This window comes from Mustela nivalis, assembly GCF_964662115.1.
Source record: "Mustela nivalis genome assembly, chromosome: 6".
In the NCBI taxonomy this organism is placed as follows: domain Eukaryota; kingdom Metazoa; phylum Chordata; class Mammalia; order Carnivora; family Mustelidae; genus Mustela; species Mustela nivalis.
The window spans coordinates 71,199,663-71,223,958 of NC_139025.1; the positions used below are offsets into that span (position 1 = coordinate 71,199,663).

A 24,296-nucleotide genomic window follows, 5' to 3' on the forward strand; every position below is an offset into this window, starting at 1 on the left:
ATTCATCTTGTTTCCTTATAGTGGGGTTCCCAGCCTTGGGCTGGACATTGATTTACCAACAAGAGGTAGGTTTTGATAAAGCCGTTTGCTTGAATCAAGAGAGAAAATCCTGTACATCTTTTCCTGCATTCTTTCCCAAGAATACATTCCTTTCTATCCCCTAGTTCCTCATTAGGTGGTTGGCTTCAAATTAGGTGTCAGGGTGGCTGCATGAGAACCAGTTAGAGAATTGTTTAAAACACAAATTCGGGGCGCCTGGGTGGCTCAGGAGGTTAAAGCATCTGCCTTTGGCTCAGGTCATGATCTCAGGGTCCTGGGATCGAGCCCCGCATCGGGCTCTCTGCTCATCAGGGGGCCCGCTTCCCTTCCTCTCTCTCTTCCTGCCTCTCTGCCTACTTGTGATCTCTGTCAAATGAATAAATAAAACCTTAAAAAAAAAAAAGTACACACACAAATTCCTGGGAGGTTGGGTGAGCCTGGTGATGGGTATTATGAATAGAGCACTGGGTGTGTTGTATAAACAATGAATTCTGGAATAGTGAAAAGGAATTTAAAAAATAAGTAAAAATTAACAAAAAAAACCCCACACAAATTCCACTGTACAGTCCCGTTCCCAGGGTGGTGTTAAAAACATATACACGAGTGCAGTCGCATAGGACTGCTAATATTATTGTCCTGGACAAAAACTTTTGACAATTTCCCATAGAATGCATTTAGTAATCTCCTACTAGTGAGTTTCCTGAGGGTGAAGTCTATAAATTCCTCATCCTGAAAACAATACAGAGCCTTTCATAAAATAGACCATGGATCCATATTTAGAGAGTTTCATACCATGAATGAGGAAGAAGCTTTGGTAAAGTTGAGTTTCTCTTTTGCAAATCCCTTCTGGTATGGATGGCTACATTTACTCAGTTTCTGCAAGCTCAGAGGGTCTTTTATTTTTCATACTCTAGTAGAATTAATTAAAATTTTCCATTTTTAAGAGTTTATTATGATTCATGCACTAGAATAAGAGATTTGCATACACTATTCCATTTAATTCTTTCAATAGTTCCATGAGGTGGGTGAAGATCTCTCCAAGTTGCAGATAGTAAACCAAGGGTCTGGAATTTTAAGAGATTTTACCCAGTCTCATGTAGCTCTTCAGTATTGGCACTGGAATTTGAATCCGGGTTTGTTTTGATTCCAAAACCTGTGCTCAGTGAAGTTACTGGTTTTATTTTTCCTGTTTTTTCGTCATGCTTTGTTTGTTATTTTTGTGCTTGGCTATTAAATATCAGTATATGGAGGGGGGCATCTGGGTTTCACAGTCGGTTAAGCATCCAACTTTTGGTTTTGGCTCAGGTTGTGGTCTCAGGGTCCTGAGATTGAGCCCCCTGTCAGGCTCCACACTTCCTGCAGAATTTACCTGAGATTCTCTCTCCTTCTTTCACTGCCTCTCTCCCAGTGCACTCACACATGTGAACGTGTGTGCACTCTCTCTCTAAAATAAATAAGTAAATCTTAAAAACAAAAAATAGTAAAAGGTCATTTCCATTTCTTAACAGTTTCTCAAAAGAAGAGGAGGATTTTCTAAAAGTTTGGTAAAACATGCGTGCTCCTTCTTTTTTCCCCCCTGGCAAATTTTACACAATCACAATCAAATGACAGCTTTTTATTTCTTTAACCACAATTTTAGAAAAATGTGAATCTAGGATAGAAAAGCAAAAGCCATACCACAGTTAGAAAGGCACTGGTCAGAGAATGCCTGGTGAGTTTGGGGATATGACGTGTTGTCTGCATTGCTTATAGAATGTTGGAAACTGCTGTGCTCCTGCTGGCTTTCTTTCTCACATGTCCCCAAAGGGTGAGAAGTATGAGAGAGGCCTTGTTTTGCTCTCCTTTTAAAAATGTCCCTATAAATTATAACACCCTCACCCTGCGTAGGAAAGTCACCGGATAAATCATAGTGGGGAGAGTTCTGTTTGCTAACTTCTGGAAAATCACAGAGTGTCAGTTAGTGGTGAGCACACTGAAAGCTGGGCCCCCTACAGTGTTGTCATAATGTTCTCAGCCAGTATGAAGAACCTGGTAGTGATGATAAAATGTCATGATCAGAGCACAAATAGATCTGGCTGTAGAACTCTATAATACGCAGTGGAGATATTGGCAGATATAATAAAAAACAGCACTTTGTATTCTTTATTCTAGGTGCTACTAAGAAAACCTGTTCTATTACAGAATTGAAACCAGGAGAAATTTTTTTTTTATTTTTATTTACTTATTTATTTCTTTTTAGCCAGAGGAATGCTCTTTTTAAATATATATCTTTCCTATGACAAAGTTCCTAATGGATAGCTATGTTGGGATCATTTGTGAATCTTGCATTAGGAGGGATGATCTTCTGGTTTTCCCTCCTAAAGCAAAACCATTGATGTAGTGGCTTAAGCCTCTGCCTTCAGCTCAGGTTGTGATCCCAGGGTCCTGGGATCAAGCCCCACATCAGGCTCTCTGCTTCGCGGGGAGCCTGCTTCCTCCTCTCTCTCGGCCTGCCTCTCTGCCTACTTGTGATCTCTGTCTGTCAAGTAAATAAATAAAATCTTAAAACAACAACAACAAAAAGCAAACCTTTGATGTAGTCAGCAGTCAACTCCTGGAGAACAGGGACCGTGTCCTAAATAATTCTTTTATCTCTAATACTGAGCCTAGAAATGGCACATAGTAGGTGTTTGCCAGTGGCTCAATTTTGCAGCAGGCTGCCCAGCTCTTTGAGCTGCTGTTACCATATAGAGCTGTGCTACTGATCCATTTGCAGGCTTTCTGAATATTCTGTATGATCCGCATGGCCAATCCACACACCTGTCTGCCCCTCTAGTTCTGATTTGTTAGTTAAACAAATGGTAGTTACCATTAAGACACAGACTGTGACCAGGATGATGGGGCAGAAAAAGTTTACTTGAGTCGCTGCTGAGGTTTTTGAATGAGAAGGTTAAAATTCAGACTGATCTTGAATATAATAGACACAAAGAAGCAGAATTAAGACCATTAGGGAGGTATAACTTCTGAAAAACTAAATATAACATGGGGACTGGATGTATGTGAGTTTGGTAGTGGGGAGAGGAGAGACTCATTGTGAGTCAGAAACATACTGCTTTATCTTCTTAATTATTGGGCACACATTGCCAGTTATCCACAAGAGCATGACATGTGGGAACTGCTGGGAAACATTTCCAAAATACTTAGCCTTAGTCAGATTTTTTTTTAGAATTCTGTGTCCACTCTGGGTGAAGAAAAATGTGGAGAATTTGTCAAGGGTCCGGAGCATGGCAGCTATACGCAGAGGACCGTTGGAAAATAGGACCCACTGAAAAAAGGCTAATAAATAAGGATTAATTATTTAGCATGATCCAGAGCAGCTAATGGGTGATTAAATTAATGGTCTTCTGTTGCATGTAGGGTTATTATGTAGAAGATGATATAATTATTTCCACTGTGAATAGAATTAGGGAAATGGATTTATATTAGAGTTAACGGAGATTTTGAAAGAGCATAAAGAACTTCGTGACTTTAACGATCATTGGGTAGTGGAAAGACTTCTCAACTGGAAATGTGAAACCATGTTTCTTACGGCATAGGAGGCATAGGAACGGGGCAGGGGGTGGGTAGTGCTCGCCAGTTACAGTTAGGTACAAATGGGATAGAGATTGACGAACTTTCTAGGTAACATTTTGAGCTGTTTATCTCCGTAGTATTTGGCATTTTCAGTGAGTACCTCAGCATTCCTTTCTTTTTTTATATTTTTCACAGCACAAATGGGAAGACCTTACTTTTCATGATTCTGCAGTGCATTTCAAGCAAGGGAGCGAGTTTAAACAACAAATTGGAAATTACTTCACCTGCAAATCAACTTGCCGCTTACTCTGATAGGAGCCTTACTATATTGTCAGTTCAACTTGCCTTTTCTTTTTTCTTCTTTAGAAAACTCACTGTGTGCCCGCCTCAGTTGTTCTACAATGAGTGCCAAGTCTGCCATCAGCAAGGAAATTTTTGCTCCTCTTGACGAAAGAATGCTGGGAGCTGTCCAAGTCAAGAGGAGGACAAAGAAGAAGATTCCTTTCTTGGCAACCGGGGGTCAAGGAGAATATTTAACATATATCTGCCTGTCAGGTAATGAAAACCAGACAGTGATATTATTAAAACAGCTTCATTTTAAAACATTTAATTCTCAGGTATCCAAGAGGATCATACACCCAGCTTTTGTATACATCTGCTCTCGTAACTCCTGTTTCCAGTTTCTCTGTTTTCTTCTCTGGTCCTTATTTACTAGTGGCACCTCTACTTTTGAGGTTGTTTTGTATGGGAAAGGTTAATGAAGTTCAATTTTAAATGTATTTTCCAGTTCATTGCTAAGGGTTTGACAGACACATTTGTTCGTCCAGACTTTCCTTCTGGAAGACATTGTCAGAAAGTGGGTTCTCCTCTAGGATTTCTTGTCTTAGAATAAGTCCTTGTATTTGGGTAATTGTCATTACTAGCAGCCTGAGTTTCATTGGCTTTCTTTTTCTTAACAGTTGCCAGTACTCAGTAATAGTTTGTCTCAAGATAAATATCGACACCTTATGGAATGTGAGAAAGTAGACTCCACTCCCAAATCATTGCTTTGCCTGACAGCTGTTCCTTGTCAGGAAGAAGCATCTGTTCTATTAAGCTTAGAATTTTGTTGGATTATTTTTTCTCCTTCTGCTTGTGATTATAGATGTGTGGGATTTACTGTGGGTTCATACCAAGTTTTTGAGATAAAATTTGGAGAAGTTTTCCATGGAGTTGTGGTGATACTAATCTGAATACTTACCTGGGGCACTTGTAACAAATCGAATAATACGTCTTGTAACTGGCCAATAGAAGAATTAAGCTTAATTCATCTTTCCTTCCTTCAGTTGTGGCTTGGGAATAAAACTTAATTTTTTGCACCCATTTTTAAATTAAAAAATAAAAAGCATCTGATCTTTATCAGAATTCAGTGTGTAGATAGGTTTGTTCCAGAAAGAACATGTAAAGATTTAAAAAAAAAAAAAAGAAGAAGAAGACTATATAAAGATAATGATAAGACTGTATTTTAGTTTATTTCCTTTTTAAGATTTATTTCTTTATTTGACAGAGGGAGAGAGCACAAGCAGGAGGAGCAGAAGAGGGAGGGGTAGAAGCAGGCTCCTCACTGAGCAGGGGGGCTGACAGGGGGTTTGATCCCAGGGTCCTGGGATCATGACTTGAGCCGAAGGCATATGCTTAACCAACTGAGCCACCCAGGCGCCCCTGTATCTCAGTTTATAATAAAATGACAACATAACCTTTTGGTAAGAATGTTTCTTCAGTGGTTAGGAGAAAGCTTTCATTTAAATGAGTGTGAGAGAATTGACCTTGCAATATTGGTCTTCCTTTCTGAATTCCAAATAAGGATTAGATTAGTAAAATTGGGTTATAATTGGACGACATTTGCATTTCCTTAGCATGCTGGGTAGTGCTTGGCATATAATAGGCCGTTGGTTAGTATCTACCAACTAAGTGAAAGAAAGAAAGCCTTTTCTGATTACCTTCCTAGTATTTTTGTTAATGAGATTCAGGTTTTCAAAACATCTTCGTAGTCTTAAATTTCAAATCTAGCATTTTGCTAGCACTGATAATGAATAGATGCAGTACAGTAAATTCGTGTGTATGTTTGGGCTGAGCCAAACATGAGCTGAGTAGGGACCCATAGTGATTGTAATTTTATTAATTTCTATTCAGTCTGTGTTTCATGGAGATTTCTTGAAGATGGGTAGTTGAAGAAAAGATGGATGATCTAAGAGTCCCTAGAGTATTGCCTGGTACATACCTCTCTAACTGGAAAAGCCGGCCGTCTGTTTGCATGTGAGGCATATGCTGCTGTCAGCCTATTTCTGATCATGAAGTCTGCAAGAAGGAAACAGGGACTCTGCCTGCCTGTCTCAAGAAACAGCGGAACCATATCCCCCTGCCACAGGAGATCCTGACTTGGACTCCTCCAGTAACGGCATTTCCCTTGCGGATTACCCAGACTTTACATTTAAATTCGAAGCTATGAAACTTGCTTTTTCAGAATTCAATTCTGACAGAGGAAAATAGTTTATCCTGATAGCCTTTCTCCTTTTCATGGATCTGAATTGAGGGATGATAGTTGGTAAAGTAGATCTCACATTTAAGCAGATGGTTTAATGGAAGCTGCGGCAGGAGAAGACCAGGCCAACTTTGACTCCCAAGGTTTTTGCAGTTTGATTTTTCTTCTCAGTGAGAAGGGAACAGTCCTCTTTATCTTCTTGCTTACGTGAAGCTTAGAGGCGTATCGCTCACATCTCTGATGTTTTAATTGACAAGTAATTAATTACTCAGATATTTATTAAGTACTTTTTATGTGCCGAGCGCTCTAAGCACGGGCGTATATATGGTTAGGAGAAAAACCCACGAAGCTGACTTTGTTTGAGGGGAAAGGAGCAGCAGGCATTAATCAACTAGTCACTAAAATAAATATGATTATTAACTGCAAAAAGGCTAAAAAGGAAAAAAAAAATGCAGTAATGGGAATGTATATGTGAGGAGAATTTGGCCCAGCTCGAAGAAGCCAGAGCTGCGAGTAAAGTAGAGTCTTCCTGGTTCTGAAAAGAGATGGTGTATGTGCCTCAAACATTCCCGGCAGAGGGAAGGGCAGCCTCATTAAAAGACTGTGCTGGATTTTGAGTTGCTCCTTTTCTCCTTCTCGGTTTAAGGATGACTTCTGTGTAGATCCACTCACATAGGCAGGTGCAAAGTGGAAGCAGAGCCCTGGAATGGAAGCGTCCTTCCTGCTATTAGTGTGAACCACCAAGCTTTCTGGGAGGTCAGACTTTTCTGCTCTTGCAGTTTGCCTAATGAAAACCGGCTCTCCATTCTGAACGGGCAGAATGTGCTCAAATTAGGGCAACGTCTGCAAATAGTATGTAACCACTTTTCAAACAGCAGAAAGAGTTAAATTTTTTTAAGGGAAGACTATCACAGCTTTCAAAGCTTGCCAACATACGCATATAAGCCTGGGTGTTTTATATATCCCGTGTCTTACTGATTTTTGTATGTGTGAACTCTACCCACCCCTCACCCCCCAGTGTCTGGCAGAATTTAAAATCTGTAAGGTTGAGGCCTGTGATCCCAAGAGTTATTATTTTTGGAGAGAATTGCATATCCTCTGGAGGAATCCAGAAAGATGATAGAGCAGGGAAAGTAAGATGATCTTTCTTGGGACGCCTGGGTGGCTCAGTTGGTTAAGCAGCTGCTTTCGGCTCAGGTCATGATCCCAGTGTCCTGGGATCAAGTCCCACGTCGGGCTCCTTGCTTGGCGGGGAGCCTACTTCTCCCTTTGCCTCTGCCTGCCACTCTGTCTGCCTGTGCTCCCTCTCGCTCCTCTCTCTCTGACAAATAAATAACCTTATCTTTCATCTGCTCTGTGGGGAAGATAGAAGCTAACCCTCACCTTTATACAAATGAGAAGTTCTCCCAGGTGTCCTTTTTGAGCCCTCAGACAGAAGCAGGTATGTATCATGTAAACCTGTGTATGCATTGATTGGATCTAAATGTCAGTGCCTCCTAAGGGCCTTATGGCACCTGGCACATTGCCAAGTACAGACACACTATCCACTGTGCTTAAACAGAAGATTCTATTTAAATTTGTAGCTTACTACTTATCTGATTATATACTTTAGACTGAAATTTAGGACTGTTAACTCCAAGTATAAAGGGAGCCCCACCTACAATAATTTCTACAGTTGGCTGCTCCCTCCGTGATATTTGGCTCTGTAAAACTAAACTGGAAATGTGCTCAGAAGTTAAAAATCAGTTTATTATTAGAGGCCAGTTATCTACTGAACATTCCATAATTTTATACTACGTATTTTCCTGATCCTGTTTTAATTCAGTATATGAAGTGTCTAATGCTAGCCTTCACATTCATGAGAGGATTAAAATCTTTCCGTGGCTTTTATTCGTTGTCCCCATAAAAAGAAGTATTAAGAAATTTTAATTTTTGTGATTAAATACATTCTTTTACATGTTTTGTTGAAACCAAATCTTAATCTTTCGAAAATGATTTTAGATGGTTAGAGAGCAAAATTTTTTTATTTAAAAAAAGTTCTGAATGGTCTTTGATGAAATAATTTATGTAAATGAATCCCCGCTGAAGGTAGTGATGTGGGATGGGGGCCTAAAACCTGGCAGTACTGCTCTTTATCTCAGTGGCTGCCAATCCTAGGTATTTCTTAGAATCACCCTGAGAACTTTCCAAAATCCAGATCTAGGTGTGCTACTACTGCAGCCCCAGGGGGAGTGGTAAAACTTACTGTGTTTGGAAAGTTATTATGCTCAAGATTCTGAAGCTGAGGTTGAAAAGCTTCACTATGTTGGGAGTTAACACTCTGGGGTGTCTTCTCGGTCCGTCTGACATAACGATACATTCTCAGTACTATATTCTATTCAAAAAGTACTTATTGGTCTCTTTTGTGTTGACTGGCCATGGTCCAAGCTCTGAATTTTTCTGGGCTTCACTTTATTCAGCTGACAAGTTCAGCGGTTTCTTTGGGTTCTGAGTTTGAGGATTCTGAACCTCTTGGAAGTTTTATGCCAGATCTTATTCTTATTCCACACATGTCAAGGGGGGAGAAGTTCAGGCTGTTAAGTAATAGGAAATGGACACTTAAATCATTTATGAGGGGTTGAGAGCATTCCTTGTAGGCTGTTATTAGAATTGGAGTAAGCAAAGTTAATTGTCAGCGATCTGGCATATAAAGAAGTTTTCTTTAAAAAAAAAAATATATATATATATATATATTTATTTATTTATTTTAGAAAAAGTGAGTGATGGGAGGGCAGGGAGAGAGAGAGAGAGAATCTCAAGCAGACTCCACACTGAGTGCAGAGCCTCAGTGTGGAGACACAGGGCTCAATCTCGCAACCCTGAGATCATGACCTGAGCTGAAATCAAGAATCTGATGTTTACCCAACTGAATCACCCAGGGGCTCCTAGAAAGAAATTCTTTTTTATCCACTTTCTAATTCTGACTGGACCTTTTGTAAGGTCTCTAAATATTAGAAGAGCAAGAAAAGAGAAGAATCCAAGACAAATGAAATTTGATGTTGCTAGGAATGGTTTATTTAGGAACGGTGAATTAACTTTCCAAAAGTTCTTATCCAGGAAGATGAAAAAATCCACACCAAACTCAGAGGTATGCAAATATATTCACAGGGAAAGAAGAAGTAAAAAACAACTATAATAATGATATGTATTTATTTTTCTTTATTTATAGAAGTAGTCCATATTACTGGAATTATGAATCTTTCAAGAAATTATGTAGAAAAAAATTAAAACCCTTTGTTTATATTGTTTGTTATAATTCCAGTTAATCCTTGCAACATTCCTATCTGTGAGGTGGTATGTTTTTCATTTCACAGGTGAAGGGGCCAGTTCTCATCAAAGGTCATGACATCCCAGAGTCGCCATTTTGGGAATGAAAAACTGGGAAATCCAGCCAGTCCTTATTACCCGACTGCCCGTGTTCGCACCGCCACAGTGCCTCATTTCTTCTGACTTAAGTCATGAAGGGGGTGTGGTATAGAGAGGGCCATGTTTTTAACAAGTAGATTCCTCCCTAACCCTTCAAAACTGATAAGACATTGAACAGTTTTGACTTACACTGTATCTCACCATTTCTGAGATTATTGACTAATAGACTCTCCGATGTTTGTAATATGCATCAGAATAAGCCTTTTTGCTCTTTATTAGAAAGATTCGGCATATAAATCCAGCCTTAAAACTTTAAGCCACTCTAGAAGACGATGCAATAAAAAGTTATTTCTACTGCCTTGGTTATAATTCTTTTTAGATCCTCTCTTATTTTATAAAAATGCAGTATCCTGTTACACTTAGATGGAGAATTTGGCTCTTTTGTGTATGTGGCTAGACACATTTGATGAAAACATTTGTAACAACAATAATCCTTGGTTAGGTGGAGGTAAAAGAAGAGAGAGTGTTTTCTGAAATGTCTTCTGGCCCAGGAGATCCTGTCACCAGGCATCATTCATAAATGACCTTCAGTGTAGCTCCTGCCATGCCCCTATCACTGGATTCATTGCGCAATACAGTTAGGTTGGCACCGAGCCCACCTTCGAATTAGTGATAGTAATACTAGTAGGAGTAATGGTATTTATTGAGTTCCTATATCAGGCATGGTTCCTTCTGCTTTATATATATTAACTCATTTAGTCCTTACAGCAGTATTAGGGGGCAGATAACAGTACTGTCTTCACTTTGTAGAAGAGGAAACTGAACATACAAGACTAAATTAATTATCTTGCCCAAGATCATCAGCTTAGGAGTTACCAAACAGGGATTTGAACCGAGGTAGTTTGATTGTAGGTCTGTATCCCCTTAACCACTGTGCTCCCCTCTCACAGAAGAATTTTATGAGCAAGAATTTCCCAAACTAAATCTCTTTTCTGTCCCTCCTTACACAACTTGAGAGAGAATCATGTCTTGGTATTACTCTGACTTCCTACATGTTTAAGCCTTGGTTGGTTTCGGCTGGATGGTGACCATCCTGTGCACCAATAACTGTTAAGAAAGCATATCAGAATGATAATGGATGTGTTTGACTCTTAGAGAAAATCCGGAGAGGTTCCTGACAGGAACACTGCCGTGTGTGAACTTGTTTTGTTCAGTTATATAACAGAAAAAAAGTGGATGTCTGAACATTTTTTTTTAGAGCCTCTTTGGTGGTTCTAGAGCTCTTCCTGTGAAAACTGGTGGTAATAATATTTATGTCTCCTAAAGCCTTGTGAATAGGACATTCCAAAAATGGATAACTAAGCCCTTAACAGGTATTATCTCATGTAATCCTCACAACGGTCTTGTGATGTGGCTTCTGCAGACAAACCAGCCAAGGCTTCAAGTGGGTGAGTGCATGATGGTGCAAGGGGCCCTGCCGCTGGAGAGCAGCAGGGCAGGATGGGGCGGGACGCACGGCTGTGCCCATCTTCATCCCAAGTGTGCAGCTTTTTCATTTTTTTCCAGGATAGGGCTCGGTCTGAGAAACAAAACTCTCCCCTTCCTTAAAAACAATGTGGCAGCGTTCCTTGAGCAGAGTGTTTTAATCTCTGAAGGTTTAGAGGATATGCTGTCAACCACTTGAGCTTTTCTAGTGGTTTAGCACGCCAACGGAGTTTTCTTTTTCCATTCTCTCATGTATGCGCTCCAGTACTAAAGCCAGATGGAAACAAGGGAAAACTCTTGACAGAGGCTGGTGCCAAAACATTTCATTTAAAAAGGAAACTCCATCTGTGTGCTCTTCTACCACACAGTCCACTGTTAAGAGCAGCCATCTCACAGCGGATTCACTTATGTTCGCTTTGATTAACGTTGACTTGATGGCAAAGGTAAGAGCAAGCGTTGGATGGGGCGATCGCAGACGGAGGCAGCTCTCCTCCTGGAACTTGGCCAGCAAGCCGCTTTGTACCTGGCAGCAGCCACCGACCAGAAGGTCAGGGTCTAAATCCATGCACCTGCACTCTTCGGTGGTGGTGGTCGTCTAAGTTGCCATGTGTAGGAGTTGGTGCTCTTGGCGGTTTCCGTTTGTCAGTCGTGTAGTCAGAGGTGCTCAAGGATGCTGGCGGTCATTCCTGCTCCCTGCTTGCTTCTAGCCTAGCTGTACAGAACACAGGCTTCAGGGTGAGACTGACTTAGGGGGAAATCCTGGCTATAGTAACTCTTTGAGACTCAGTTTTCTCATCTGTAAAATGGAAATAATATCTATATCCCCCAAGGATTTCTTAAAGATGAACTGAACTCTGGGTGTAAATAAGGCCTGATACATAAGAGGCCTCCAGCTTTATGAGCAACGTTATTATCTTGTCACTAAATGGGGCACCCACTGGTTCCTGCTATACAAAAGTAATTCATCTGCAGTTTTTTTTTTTTTAGAAAACACGTTAATATACGTCTGTGAGAGGTTTCTGTGACACACAGAAGGCAGAACCGCAGGAAAGCCCAGGTTTGTCTTGGCAGTTTCCCCCTTCCCCTTCCATACTTTTTTTTTCCCTTCTCTTTGAAGCTTGCTTTCCCCTCCCCTCTTTGTCCCATCCATGCCAGGGAGCTCACGGTCATTCTGGCTCCCAATTTCTAAACCAAGCTCCTCTTAATTCTCTATGTTCCAAAATGACTCTGCACCAACCCCCGTCAAACTAGAAATGGAGTGGGTGTGGTGGGGGGGGAATGCATATCACACTTATGTTTCTGAAAGCCTGAAGACTTCCTGTCTGATTTCATGGGTGTTTGTGCCTTACTGGGTACACTGGAGGCTGAAGTTGTTGTGTTTAGGCCTCTTTATCCAATTTCGTGGGGAGTTAGAACTGGCTTGGTTGGTGGAGTTCCTGTCCCTGAAATGGGAGATGTTATTTTCCTACACCTATCTTCATGGGATCAAAAGAAAAAATGGAAACAAAATAAATCAAAACATTCTCTGGGGTCAGTCAAGTGCACTTTAAGCAAACAGCAGAAGTGGGAGAGGCTGGTACAAACGCCTGTGGACCCAGCTTTTCAGCCCAGATCAGGTTCTTATTTGCCCAAGTCTTTCCTGTTACCCTTCCTTTAAAGAGAGAACAAATATGAACGATATTCATCTCCCAGAATCCATCCCAGTTACAGTCGTGCTGCACCATATGCAGAATTTTCCACAAGAAACTATAAATAACCCCAAGGACAGTGAGTTTTCCAGGTTGTCCAGTACCGTGAAGAATAAATGACCAGTTGGTCACCATCCTCCAAGCTTGAGCACATCTGTCGTATTTGTAATAGCACTTAGCCCTGCTGGATGTTTGTCAGTTTACTTTCTGTTTATGTCCCCAGACTGCCAGCCCCTGGAGGGTCGGAACCAGGCTGTAGACGCCTCTCTGTCCCCGGTGGAATGGTTGAAGTGCCTGGGGGGGGACGGGGAGGGAATCAGGCAATATTCCATTCTTCTGAGACTGCACCATGGACACACTTTCTGGGGCGGAGCTCCAGGCTGCGAACTCACATATTCGCTCGGCATTCTACCAACAGGAGCTGCTGTGGCCCTTTTTGGTTTTTTCTTGCTTTTGTTCACACTAAGATGCTGCCAGTTGATCTTGTTTCTTCTTGGAATTCATCAGGTTACTGAGCAGTTATTATTCTGCCTATAGGCCCAGTTACTAGGCAGAAAAGCACGGATTTCCCTGATTTATTCAGGCTTTTACAATCATCCAAAATGAGCAATTTATAAATGCTTCCATTGTAACATACGGTGGGGAAGCTGTTATCTCAATTTGTGAAGTACCTGACTGTTTCTCCTGAAGAAATTCATATTAGGGAGGAATAAATGACCATTTAATAGCATTGAATATATCAAAACTTCTCCTGAATACTCTTTCCCCATAGGAATTGATTTCAGTTCTATATTTCCTTAAAAAGGGCTTTCAGGGGGAAAATGGAAACTCTGGTTTTATTGAAACTCTCTCTGAGAATATTCATACTGCCCTCCCCACACACATACAATTTAACTCAAATTGTTTTTCATCCACCACACGTGGATCCCACGTGGCTTAGGTTATAGACCCCGTGCCCAACTGCATTTTGATGTCTGTATTCAGTTTCACAAATTATGCTGCTCTCAGAAGTCTACAGGGTTGGGTGGGGAGCACACCTGGCAGGTGGGTCGGAGATGGCAAGCCTTGGTGCCTTGAGACCTGAATGCTCATTTTCGTAAAAGGAAGCAATAGAGTTGAGAATGGCCCTCTCTGGTTTCCAGCTAAGACAAGCAAGTAGCAGTTCTGTAAGTGTGTTTCTCTGGTCAGAATCCTTTCCATCTTGCAGGTAAGTAGGAATCAACTGTGTCTGGGGACCCATGACTGTTTAAGTATATTTCTCCCAGTATATGTACATGTGTCATCAGTAACATAGAAAGTGTCACTGACAGAAAGAAGAACAACAGTAGGAAAAATCATGTAAAAGTCTGATTTGGCTTTTCAGTTTCTTGTTTTTTAGTACTCTTCCCCTATCTAATAGTCTGTTTTGTCCTCTCTTTTTCATTCAACATAGTAACAAAATTTTTTATTATTTACTGTTTGTAAAGGTAATTTTAATGGATTTTTGAGTACCACAGAGCATTTATCCATTTATCTGCTGCTGGATATTGTAGTTTTTTTTTTTCAATGTTCACAGTGAGAAATCAGGAACTTGGTCTCCCTCGACCCTGCCCTTTTGTTGTTGTTGTTAATACCCATCTTACTTCAAGTGAGAACATTGAGAACCATACAGGTTACTTGTTAAAGGAAACGTGCGCACTTGCCAGTGAATGGTGGGTGAGAGGGGAACCTCAGCTCCGTGCTCTCTGTTCAGGGCTCTTCTGTGGACCAGTGGGAGCTTATTTCAAAACCCATGTCTGGGGACGCCTGGGTGGCTCAGTGGGTTAGGCCACTGCTTTCGGCTCAGGTCATGATCCCAGGGTCCTGGGATCGAGTCCCGCATCAGGCTCCTTGCTCAGCAGGGAGCCTGCCTCTCTCTCCGCCTCTGCCTGCTTGCGTGCTTTCTCTCTCTCTCTCTTTCTGACAAATAAATAAAATCTTTTTTAGAAAACAAAACAAACAAGCAAAAAAAAACCCATGTTTGCCAGAACTGTTTAGAAGTAAAATATCATATTACGCTTCGTGTGCTTCATGGCCAGTTAACCATCCCCATGGTTCTTAACAACATTCTAGATCAAGTTCTCCTTGAGGTACCACATTCTAGATCAAGTTCTCTTTGAGGTATATGTGATGCGTGCTTCTGTAAGGGTTAGGGCAGTATTTCATTTCCCTATGCATTTGCAGATGTGTGTGTGTGTGCACGAGTAGAAAGAGGAAGGGGGTCTATGCCTTATGCTCCTCAAAAAAGAGGCAGTTCTTCATCTTTTCAGTCTGTTCACCTACAGATTCATTAGACGTCTTCTATTATATTGTTGTCAGATGAGGAATGGGGAAAGTGGTAAATGTCAACCAAACATATGCATACTGTTTTTCTAGGTCAGTGCATTTAATTAGTGATTCACATCTGGCATTTTATCAGATCCAACATTTGGACCTACTGAGCAAATAGGCTGAGGGAAATTAACTTCTTAGGAAGTTCCTTTTAGAACTCTGGAGCTTTATATCTAGAAGAATCTTCAGTCATTGCCAAATCAAACACCAATGTTCACATGAAAACATGAGGCCCACAGCGGGTGGATGGGTTGCTTGATGTCCTAGAGCAGCTACGGTAGGGCAAAGGAAGGAAAACAACATGTTCAAATCTTCTTGCCAGTTTGGTTTTTGACCTTGGGACCAACTCTGATTGAAGTGGGTTAGATGAGAGAGATGGGATTAGTGGTTAAGCTGAATTTGAGGCTAGACCTCCATGCTCTTCCTTTCCACGTGTCTCTGTAGGATCAACTTGTACCACTCACTCCTGGGAAGAGCTTGGCTGCTAATCATGCAAGTGACTATGTCTCTCCTAGTGTTTGAATGTTCCAAGAAACTGGGCATGAGCTCCACTGTATAGGCTAAGTGTTTACTCATATGCCCCTTCTCTGTTACTTCCTATGGGCATGCAGATCCATGAAATGGAGAGTGCCTAGTGAGAGTGTTTGAGGGGAAAGGCCAAAGTGCCCTTCTAAATACACTGTACTACCTGATCTACTGGGTTAAGAGACAAAAACAATACAATTCTTATTGAAAATGTAATTGTTTTCTAATTTATATATTCATGCATGCTTTATAATCACCATAATATTCTAGACCAGTAGTCCAACTGTTTAATTTACAAATATGTGTATATTGGCAGTTAATACTCATAAATTTTTTATGGAGAGGATGCATAGTTAAAAATGGTTGGCAAGCTCTAGCTAGAGTCCTAGGGGATGGAAACCTTTGCTACAGTAATAATAACTTCTCACCAATGGACTATAATCTGTTGTACAATCTCTGGCTTTTAGAGGTGGGAGCATACAACTGCCCTTGGGAATTGACCTCAGCCCACACTCCTTGCCCCCACCCACCCCTCAAGATACCGTGGCTTTCTGCAAGGTCAAGAGCTAGCCAGCTGCTATGTAAACTAAATGTCTTATCAGCCAAGGGGCCTGTCACAGTGCTTAGCACTTGGTAGTTTCAAGTGATGAGCTCTCCTTTTGGAACCTGAAATCTGGTTGAAATAGTTGTTTCAGTTTTAATACTAGGTTTGATTTGGACTGGATGTAAACATCAGTGACTTGCTTTTAGTCCACTATTATCAGGTCAGGTCTTGTTTATTTAGTTCTGAAGCTTCTTGGCCTTTTGTACTGTTTAAAACAGGGAAACTTACATTTCCTTTCTGGACCTGACATTTATTGATTCATCCAGGGGAGTCTAATTCTTTGCTGACATAGCAAAGTCCCTGGTTCCCCTATGAGCAGTTCTGTTGAAGCTAGTGCATTTCCTTTTTTTGTACATAAGTACTTTTCTTTGTCAGGGGTTGTATTTCATATGTCAGAGTCCTATAGACCATTTACTTATAGCTTGGCTATGTCAACCTTTTTTGAACTTAAATTCAAATACTGTACTAGGTCCACAAAAAAAAAAAAAAAAAAAAACCTTCAAAAGGGCCACGTTTTACATAAAGATAAAACAGAAGTCCCAATACACCCTTTAACATGGAATTTGGAGCTATTAAAAAAGGTCACTTTTGTTTTCAGAAATAACCTAACTCTGAGATTGGACTTGATTTTCTGTATGTGTTGCGGAGATTATCTTTATCCCTTTCTGCATTGCTCTGCACTTCCCATGTCCTGTTCAACTACTATTAAGTACTAAACTCCTTGGGTCTCTTGCAACCCATCATGGTTGGCCACTGTTCCCTCATTCTGAAATCATTTTCTCTTCTGCCAAAGCAATGAAAAACACAGTTCCTCCAGGGTGACTGATCAGTTAGGAGAGAAATGATATTGTTTACTTTTAAAGATTGATACGTAATTTGAATATCTTCCCTGAGGACATTTACAATTGTAGAAAGTGGCATCCCCTCTAAAGCCAGTGGCGGTGGTGATAGTGAAGGAGAGGAGGCTGGCTGAGGACAAAGCAAAGGCTGGCGCCTTGCACCCCCCCTTCACCTGCTCCCCTCCATATGTGTGGCGTTCCTCAGGCACCCCTGACTGCCATAAAATGATAAATGGTTAACTTGCTGAGATCACAATCCTGCAAGACAGGAGTCTCCCTTGGTTTGCAAATGTCCTTGAGATTTACAAACAAAGAAGTTACCTTATCAATAGCCCAATTTCCAGGGACACAGAACTCAGTTCCTCAAGCCCTAATGTCACCCTCCCCTCCATAAAAAACCAAAGGAGGCAGAGGTAGAAGGAAAAGTAAATAAAGTTAAATTTCTTCTAAACCTAAATCTCATTAACAAGGATGCTTGATAGCAGGAATGTAACATTCCACCAGGAGACTCCCAATTGTCTTTACTTGATAGTAACCAGGCCTTCAATATCCTGATAGTGCTTTCTTCGCATGAGTGGGCTAACCGGCCAGTTCTGCTTCTGTAAGATTGCTTTGTCTGCTTTCCCGCGGGTCCCCTGACCCAATCCACAGACGCCAAGTATGCCTATTCAAACTATCAATCAATCAGCTCAGCCCCACCCGAAACTTGTTTGTATCTGTCTATAAAAATCCTGCACCGACCCAGCTCCGGACCTCTCGGCGTTATCGGCAACGAGCGGCGCAGAGGTCCAAGTTCGAACCTGCAATAAACGACCCTTGCTGATTGGCTTTGACTCACGTCTCTGGTGGTCTTTTAAGGTGGGGGTAATACTCTATTGGCATTTCAATAGTAACACTGGGAGAATTTATTTAGCAACTACTACCACCCAGTATACACCTTCTCAAATCATTGGATCCAGGGTTGAGACACACACTGTGATAAATGGTAAACATTTGTGTATCCTGTTTTGATCATTATGCTATAGTACCATTGGTCTTTATTTGCTTGTGTATCTGTAGGAAGCCTTCATTGGTTCAGCATTGATACTTAAGGACTCTTGCTTGGAAACTTTGTATGGTGACAGTTATTACCTCGAATTTTAGAGGTCAGCCTATTAAATGGACTTTGGGTTCATGTAATTAGCTGATGTTGGTTTTTGTGTTTTTACAAGGAGTGTTATAGGAAAAAATACAACCTGACGCTGAGGAAACCTGCATCACTCATTTTCATAAATCAACGTACTAACCGAGGGCACTTCGGGTCATCAGTGCCGCCTTCATTTTCAGAAAGTGTGTTTGTGGTGTTTTCTTAAATCACCATTAGCCAGCCTTCCAGATAAAATTCACTGGCTTTAAGACTGTGACATGTTAGGGATCTTATTGCCAAGATTTTTCTACATAATATTTCAAACTCGCTTCCTTCCAAAATCTAATTTTATTTTGAGTTACAGTACAACTCTGTGAATGTTGAAATTGGAAGAAGAAGGACAGCTTCTTCCCCATAAAATGAGTTCTCTGAGTCTGGACTGGAAACACTTTGCAGGTCATAAGCAAGGAGAGAGCTTTGTGGAAATGAGTTTAAATTTCCCTGTGACCAGTTTAATTTTTGCCTAGAGGTAAGCATAGGATGGTAGTACTTGAAGTCTTTTGAGGATACAGCACTTGGCATTATACAATATGGTTAGTGTCATAAATACTTTGGTCTGTGCAGTCTTAAACATGAGATTTGGATTGGAATGATTTACTTAGATTGGTGACTTGGATTACTCTAATTTTAGCCTAATCTCATGAGCCCACTTAGAACTTTCCAGTTTTGCTTTTAGGAGAGATGCTTTGGAGAGCATCATTTTCCTAAATATCTAATGGGTCTTAAAAAGATGAGAGTTCTGCATGTGTGCTGAGAGGTCAGGTACACCGTGTTGGTGAGAAGTTGTAGAAGCCCTTCTGACACGTGGCTGTCTTCTGTCATGCATAGAGTAACACCTGGGGAAAGACCTAGGCCCAGAAATGGCTAATCAAGTGAGAGTTCTGTGTGTGTCATCTGTGCATCTTCCATTTCCAGCATCAAAGCTATCAGAAGCAACTCAGCATAAGGGCAAAGGCTTTGGAGACAGAAAAAATGTGGGTTTGAGTCTGGCTTCTCCTGACTAGAGGTGGAAGCTGTGTAAGCTAGAGCATCTCTTGGCCTTTGTGAGCCTCAGTTTTCTCACTTGTGCGAAATGATGATTACAAATATCTGTCTTGGAGAACTATCCTGAGGGTGTGAGAAGATGTGCGGAAACAGTGCTGCTTGGCCCCAGAATATAACGAATGCTTAATAAATGCTAGATTCCTCATCCTCCTCTGAAATTTGGAAGCCTCCTTCTATTGGTGACAAGGAGTAAGAGTCATAAGTTGTCTGTCAGAGACCAAGCTGGAAAAGGCAAGAAAACAACTGGTGACTTTCAAACAGGAATCGAAATTTTCTGGAGGGGCCAAAGATGACGTCCAGTCCAAGGAGCTCAACACATCTTAGGAACCTGATTACAAGTTTCAGCGCTGCCATATTGGCGTGTATGAAATTATCCCTTCTAGTGATGGAGATTCCCCAACTTTTCAGAAGAGCAAAAGAGCAATAAGCTAATGGAGTTTCAACTGAAAGACAGAAGGCTGGGTATTTAATGTCATTAAATGCCAAAAGGTTTGGGTGTGGAGAAAAGCAGGACTGGCGTCAGACACAGCTCTCTTTGGATCTCAGCCATATCCCTTTCTAGCTGTGGCCCTCCATGAACCCCTTTCCTCACCCACACAACAGGGGCAACTCCTACCTCACAGGCTCAGTGTGGAAATTAAATAAAGCCACCCCGTAAAGAGCCTGGCATACCATAGGCCTCAGCAAACGCTGGCTGACAGTTTCGCACCTAGCTGGTCTGAATATGCTCTGTCCGTGCCATACTCAGATTGCTTAAGAGCCCGAGAATATTCTGAATGCTTAAGCAGCAGTACATTCAGGGAAAGAATACAGTGGGAACCACATCTGACGGCTTTATGGTAGCACACAAAGTGCCACAGCCCAGACCTCAGCATGAACAGCTAGACCTGTTAAGAGCTAAGTTCCAGCATTTTCTTTTGAAGGCCCAATCGGTCAGTGTACTAAAAAACACAGCACGTGAACACTCGCCCAGTGGCTAGTGTGAGAGTTTGTTTTGTTTTTAAAGCGATATCCTGTCAACTTTCATTTTCTTCTTAAAATATCTTTGGTTGGAGAGCTTTGCCTTCCAGTAGGCGCCAAGGCAGCTTTCATAGGTCTGTGCCCAGCTCCCAAAGAGCTTGGATTCTGAGCAGTCCGATAACACACTTTAAGGATACAAAAGAAACTTTAGAAAACCAATTTCTGCTGTATCATTTTATTTTCTTCACATTCATTTTTATGCAAACTAATGCCATTCATTTTGGATTTTCCTCCACAAGTAAAAGCTGTAAGAGCCAAAGCCTGCATCTGAGGCCTTAGTCTGTAGCATTTTAACTGTGTCCCTTGCTAGGTATCTGTCCCTTCATCCCCGCAGGCAGTGGCAGAGCCCCCTGTTGCCAGTAGGCCGGCCTCTGTAACTTGGCCATGAACGCCTTCCTGAGATCTTAGTCTTTTTTGTGTAAGTCCAGTCTTCTCTAGGGTGCAGTGATTTGCTTTTCTTAATTCCGAGGACCCACATGACCAAACACCTAGTAGGCAGTGTCTTCATGTTCAATTACCCAGTTATTTGCCAGCTGGAAATGAAAATCTCTTGTGCTCTTGGTTATGCCTGTGGGTCAGCAGCCCATAGCTGCATGATAGAGTGGGAAATAGCGCTCGGGCTCTGGGGTCAGATAGACTCGGGTGTGGGTCTTGCCCTGATACCAGCTATGTGGTTTTTCCCCTCTGTGCCTCGGTTTCTTCAGCGGTAAAGCAGAGAGTTCGGGGTGGCAGTAATATCTAGAGATGATACGTGTGAAGCACGTGGCCTATTTTCTAGTACAGAGTAGGTGCTGGGGCATGGGAGCTGCTGTTTCTCTGCTTGTCGTCTCCTGCTGGCTCACCCCATTGGTTTAGAGCCCTGGCACCAACTCTGTGGAGGAGGGCTTGCTTAGAGTGGCAGGGCAAGGTCCTCAGACCCCCTGTGGTTTGCGGGGTGCTGTGCCTCGGGGAGTACCATCCCTCCCTCCCAACCCTCATCAGAAGCCTGCTGCCCAGGTTGCTTCCACTGAGGGCCTGAACTCCAGTTTCACTTGGCCACCTGGGTCTGAATGACCCTCACATTTCCTGGGGATGAGAATTCTGTGTTACCGGTTCACCCTGCAGTTGTGCCCAAAGTGGCCAGGGCACAGACATTCCAGCCTGTTCATCTTTATCAGCAAAGGAGGCAGCCAGGATCCCAGGGATCGGTCGGATCAAAAAGAAGGTGATCAGCCCGAAGGCTGCTCCTTCCAGCAGTGTGGTGAAGGTGAGGAGCCGTAGCAGGTTCAGCAGCTGCTCTGACCGCTGGAGCAGAAGAATTCGGATGCATGGCTTGTGGAAGCTTTGGCATCAGGCTTGGGACTCCCTGGTCAGGTGGGACAGTGGCCACAAGGAGGTTGATCACTTGAACATCTGTCTACAATGTATCTCCCTAAGAATGTTACCCTACCTTCCTGCCACATTCAGCATAATTTCTGCAAGCCAGTAGCAGAGCATAAAGGAGCTTTCGGATGGAAACAACAGTACAAATAGCTAACATTATTGGAACACTAATTATATCCCAGTTACCGAACTAAACAGCTTACATGTACATTCTCATTTCTTCCCTTTCTGCCAACCCTTCCAGAGAGACATGGGTGCTTGCTAACCCCTTTCCTCAGATGAGGAAAGTGAGGAGTTCAGGGGTTTCACCAACTTGCTGAATGTCACAGGGCCAGTAAATCCTAGCTCAGGGATTCAAGCCCATTCCTCTGTCTCTAGAGCCTGAACACTTAACCTCCAGGCATGGACAGAAGGGCTTCGTGAAGCCACTTCTTTCTGTGTAGGGCCTTGTCCCCATCCTCAGAGAATACTTCTCTGTCACCAGAAGTGAAGGGGACATTACTGATCATTTAGTTTAGTACCGCTGTTGTGCTGCCTTGTAGCAACCTCACGTGTAGGAAAGATGGTCTGTGCTCTCCCTGGTGGTGGATTGCCGTGGGAACCAGATGTCATTGGCCTCTTGCTGTCTGGATCTTATACGTACCCAATTCTGTGACTGTGGTCACACCGGGGGGCAACTCACACGCAGGTCTTCGTGCTTCTTTAACTTAGCACAAGGCAGTGACAAGCAAAGGGGACACGAGGGTCTCTTTGTAGAGGTGGGAGTCTTTTCATCGTTTGTCCCAGCAGAGAATGCAGTATTCTCTGCTCCCCAGAGCCCTGGCTGCACTGCCTCAGGGGAATTTTTGCTTTTTTATTAAGCATGTACGGCTCTGCTCGGGTGAGCCTGCTCTCCCCCTCCATCACGCAGCGCCGTTCTTGATTTCTTCAGCCACTGCTCCTGTCTTGCTTAACCAAATCCTTTTAATGATAAAATAGGAATAAAGCAACCCTACCCCTTAGGACCCGCCCTCCTTAGAATGCAATAACTTTATGCCCCCTCTTGTCGCTTTAGCTAAAGAGCTGCAATAATCTTTCAGGCCTGGGTTTCGTAACCCCTCACACGCGTGCCAGAGATGATAGGTGGGCTGTTTTCCATAGAAAAGTACTGGTCACTTTAATCTCTGATGGTGGGTGACCAGCTCCCTGTCCCCTTTCTTCTTGTGAGTTGGCAGCCCTTGCAGGGGTCATCAGCCCACCCCGGGAGCTCACTCTCCTTCCACCCGCTGTGACTGCCACCACCACTCTGCCCAGGAACAGCAAATAGTACTTAATTACTCCATATCTGCACATCCTAGGCTTTTCTCCGTCCATTTTGAAGAAGATGCTGACCTCTGCCGTTATATCAGCCACTCTAAGCCTTATGGCCTCCACTGAGCTAGAGTTAGACTCATCCATTCAGTAAATATTTATTGAGATCTTACATGGATAGAAACATACCAGCTTTTGTGGCATTTAGATGGAGAGAGGCACAAATTAAATAATCAGCTATAAAATACTGAGCTGATATCTCTGAAGGAGAGCACAAAGCAGAGCTTAATGTCTTTAGCAGGAAGTGAGAAACTCAGATGTGCTGGTTTGAAAGAGTATATACTAGGGATGGGCGCCTGGGTGGCTCAGTGGGTTAAGCCGCTGCCTTCGGCTCAGGTCATGATCTCGGAGTCCTGGGATCGAGTCCCGCATCGGGCTCTCTGCTCAGCAGAGAGCCTGCTTCCCTCTCTCTCTCTCTGCCTGCCTCTCCATCTACTTGTGATTTCTCTCTGTCAAATAAATAAATAAAATCTTTAAAAAAAAAAAATGAAAGAGTATATACTAGGGCTGTTGGGAAGGGGGTGGGAATAACAGGGCCTACAGGCAAACACTGTTCCCTGGGGCAGAAGGGAGCAGGCCAGTTTGAGAAACAAAAAGCCCGTGTGATGATGGCAAAACAAACAAAGGGACGGTGAGGGACATGGGGTGGGCCAAAAATACTTCAAAGTCCTGATGCCAGGAACGTGTGAATTTTACCTTACATGGGAAAAGGGTCTTTGCAGATGGAATTACATGAAGCATTTTTGAGACGAGATTACCCTAGATTATCCCAGTGGGGCTTAAATAACTTCCCACATGTCTTTATGAGAGCAGCCAAGGGAGAGGAGAAGACTGTATGAAGACAGAGACAGAGATTGGGTGGTGTGGCCACCAGTCAAGGAGTGTTGGCAGCCACCAGGAGCTGGGAGAGGGAAGGAACAGATTTTCCCCAAGAGCCTCTGGCAAGAGCATGGCCTACAAACATAGCAGTTGTAGACCTGTGGCCTCCAGAACTGTGAGAAAATAAATTTGGGTCATTTTTTTTTTTTTTAAAGATTTTATTTATTTATTTGACAGAGAGAAATCACAAGTAGATGGAGAGGCAGGCAGAGAGAGAGAGAGAGAGAGAGGGAAGCAGGCTCCCTGCCGAGCAGAGAGCCCAATGCGGGACTCGATCCCAGGACCCTGAGATCATGACCTGAGCTGAAGGCAGCGGCTTAACCCACTGAGCCACCCAGGCGCCCCAATTTGGGTCATTTTAACCCCCCACCCCCACTCCCATTTGTGGTAACTTGTTATGACAGCCACAGACCGTTTCCTTCTAACATTCCTTGTTAGTGGCACTTAA

At 42.5% G+C, this 24,296-nt stretch overlaps 1 protein-coding gene across 1 annotated transcript in view; it reads left to right on the forward strand.

Annotated features, from left to right (window-relative positions):
- Positions 1-24,296, forward strand: part of STXBP6 (syntaxin binding protein 6) — a 256,283-nt gene that overhangs the window by 82,184 nt on the left and 149,803 nt on the right. Inside the window, exon 2 of the mRNA XM_082734487.1 lies at positions 3,958-4,146. Coding sequence (XP_082590613.1) covers positions 3,993-4,146 — 154 coding nt within the window. The 5' untranslated portion in view covers positions 3,958-3,992. The remainder of the gene's footprint in view (positions 1-3,957; positions 4,147-24,296) is intronic.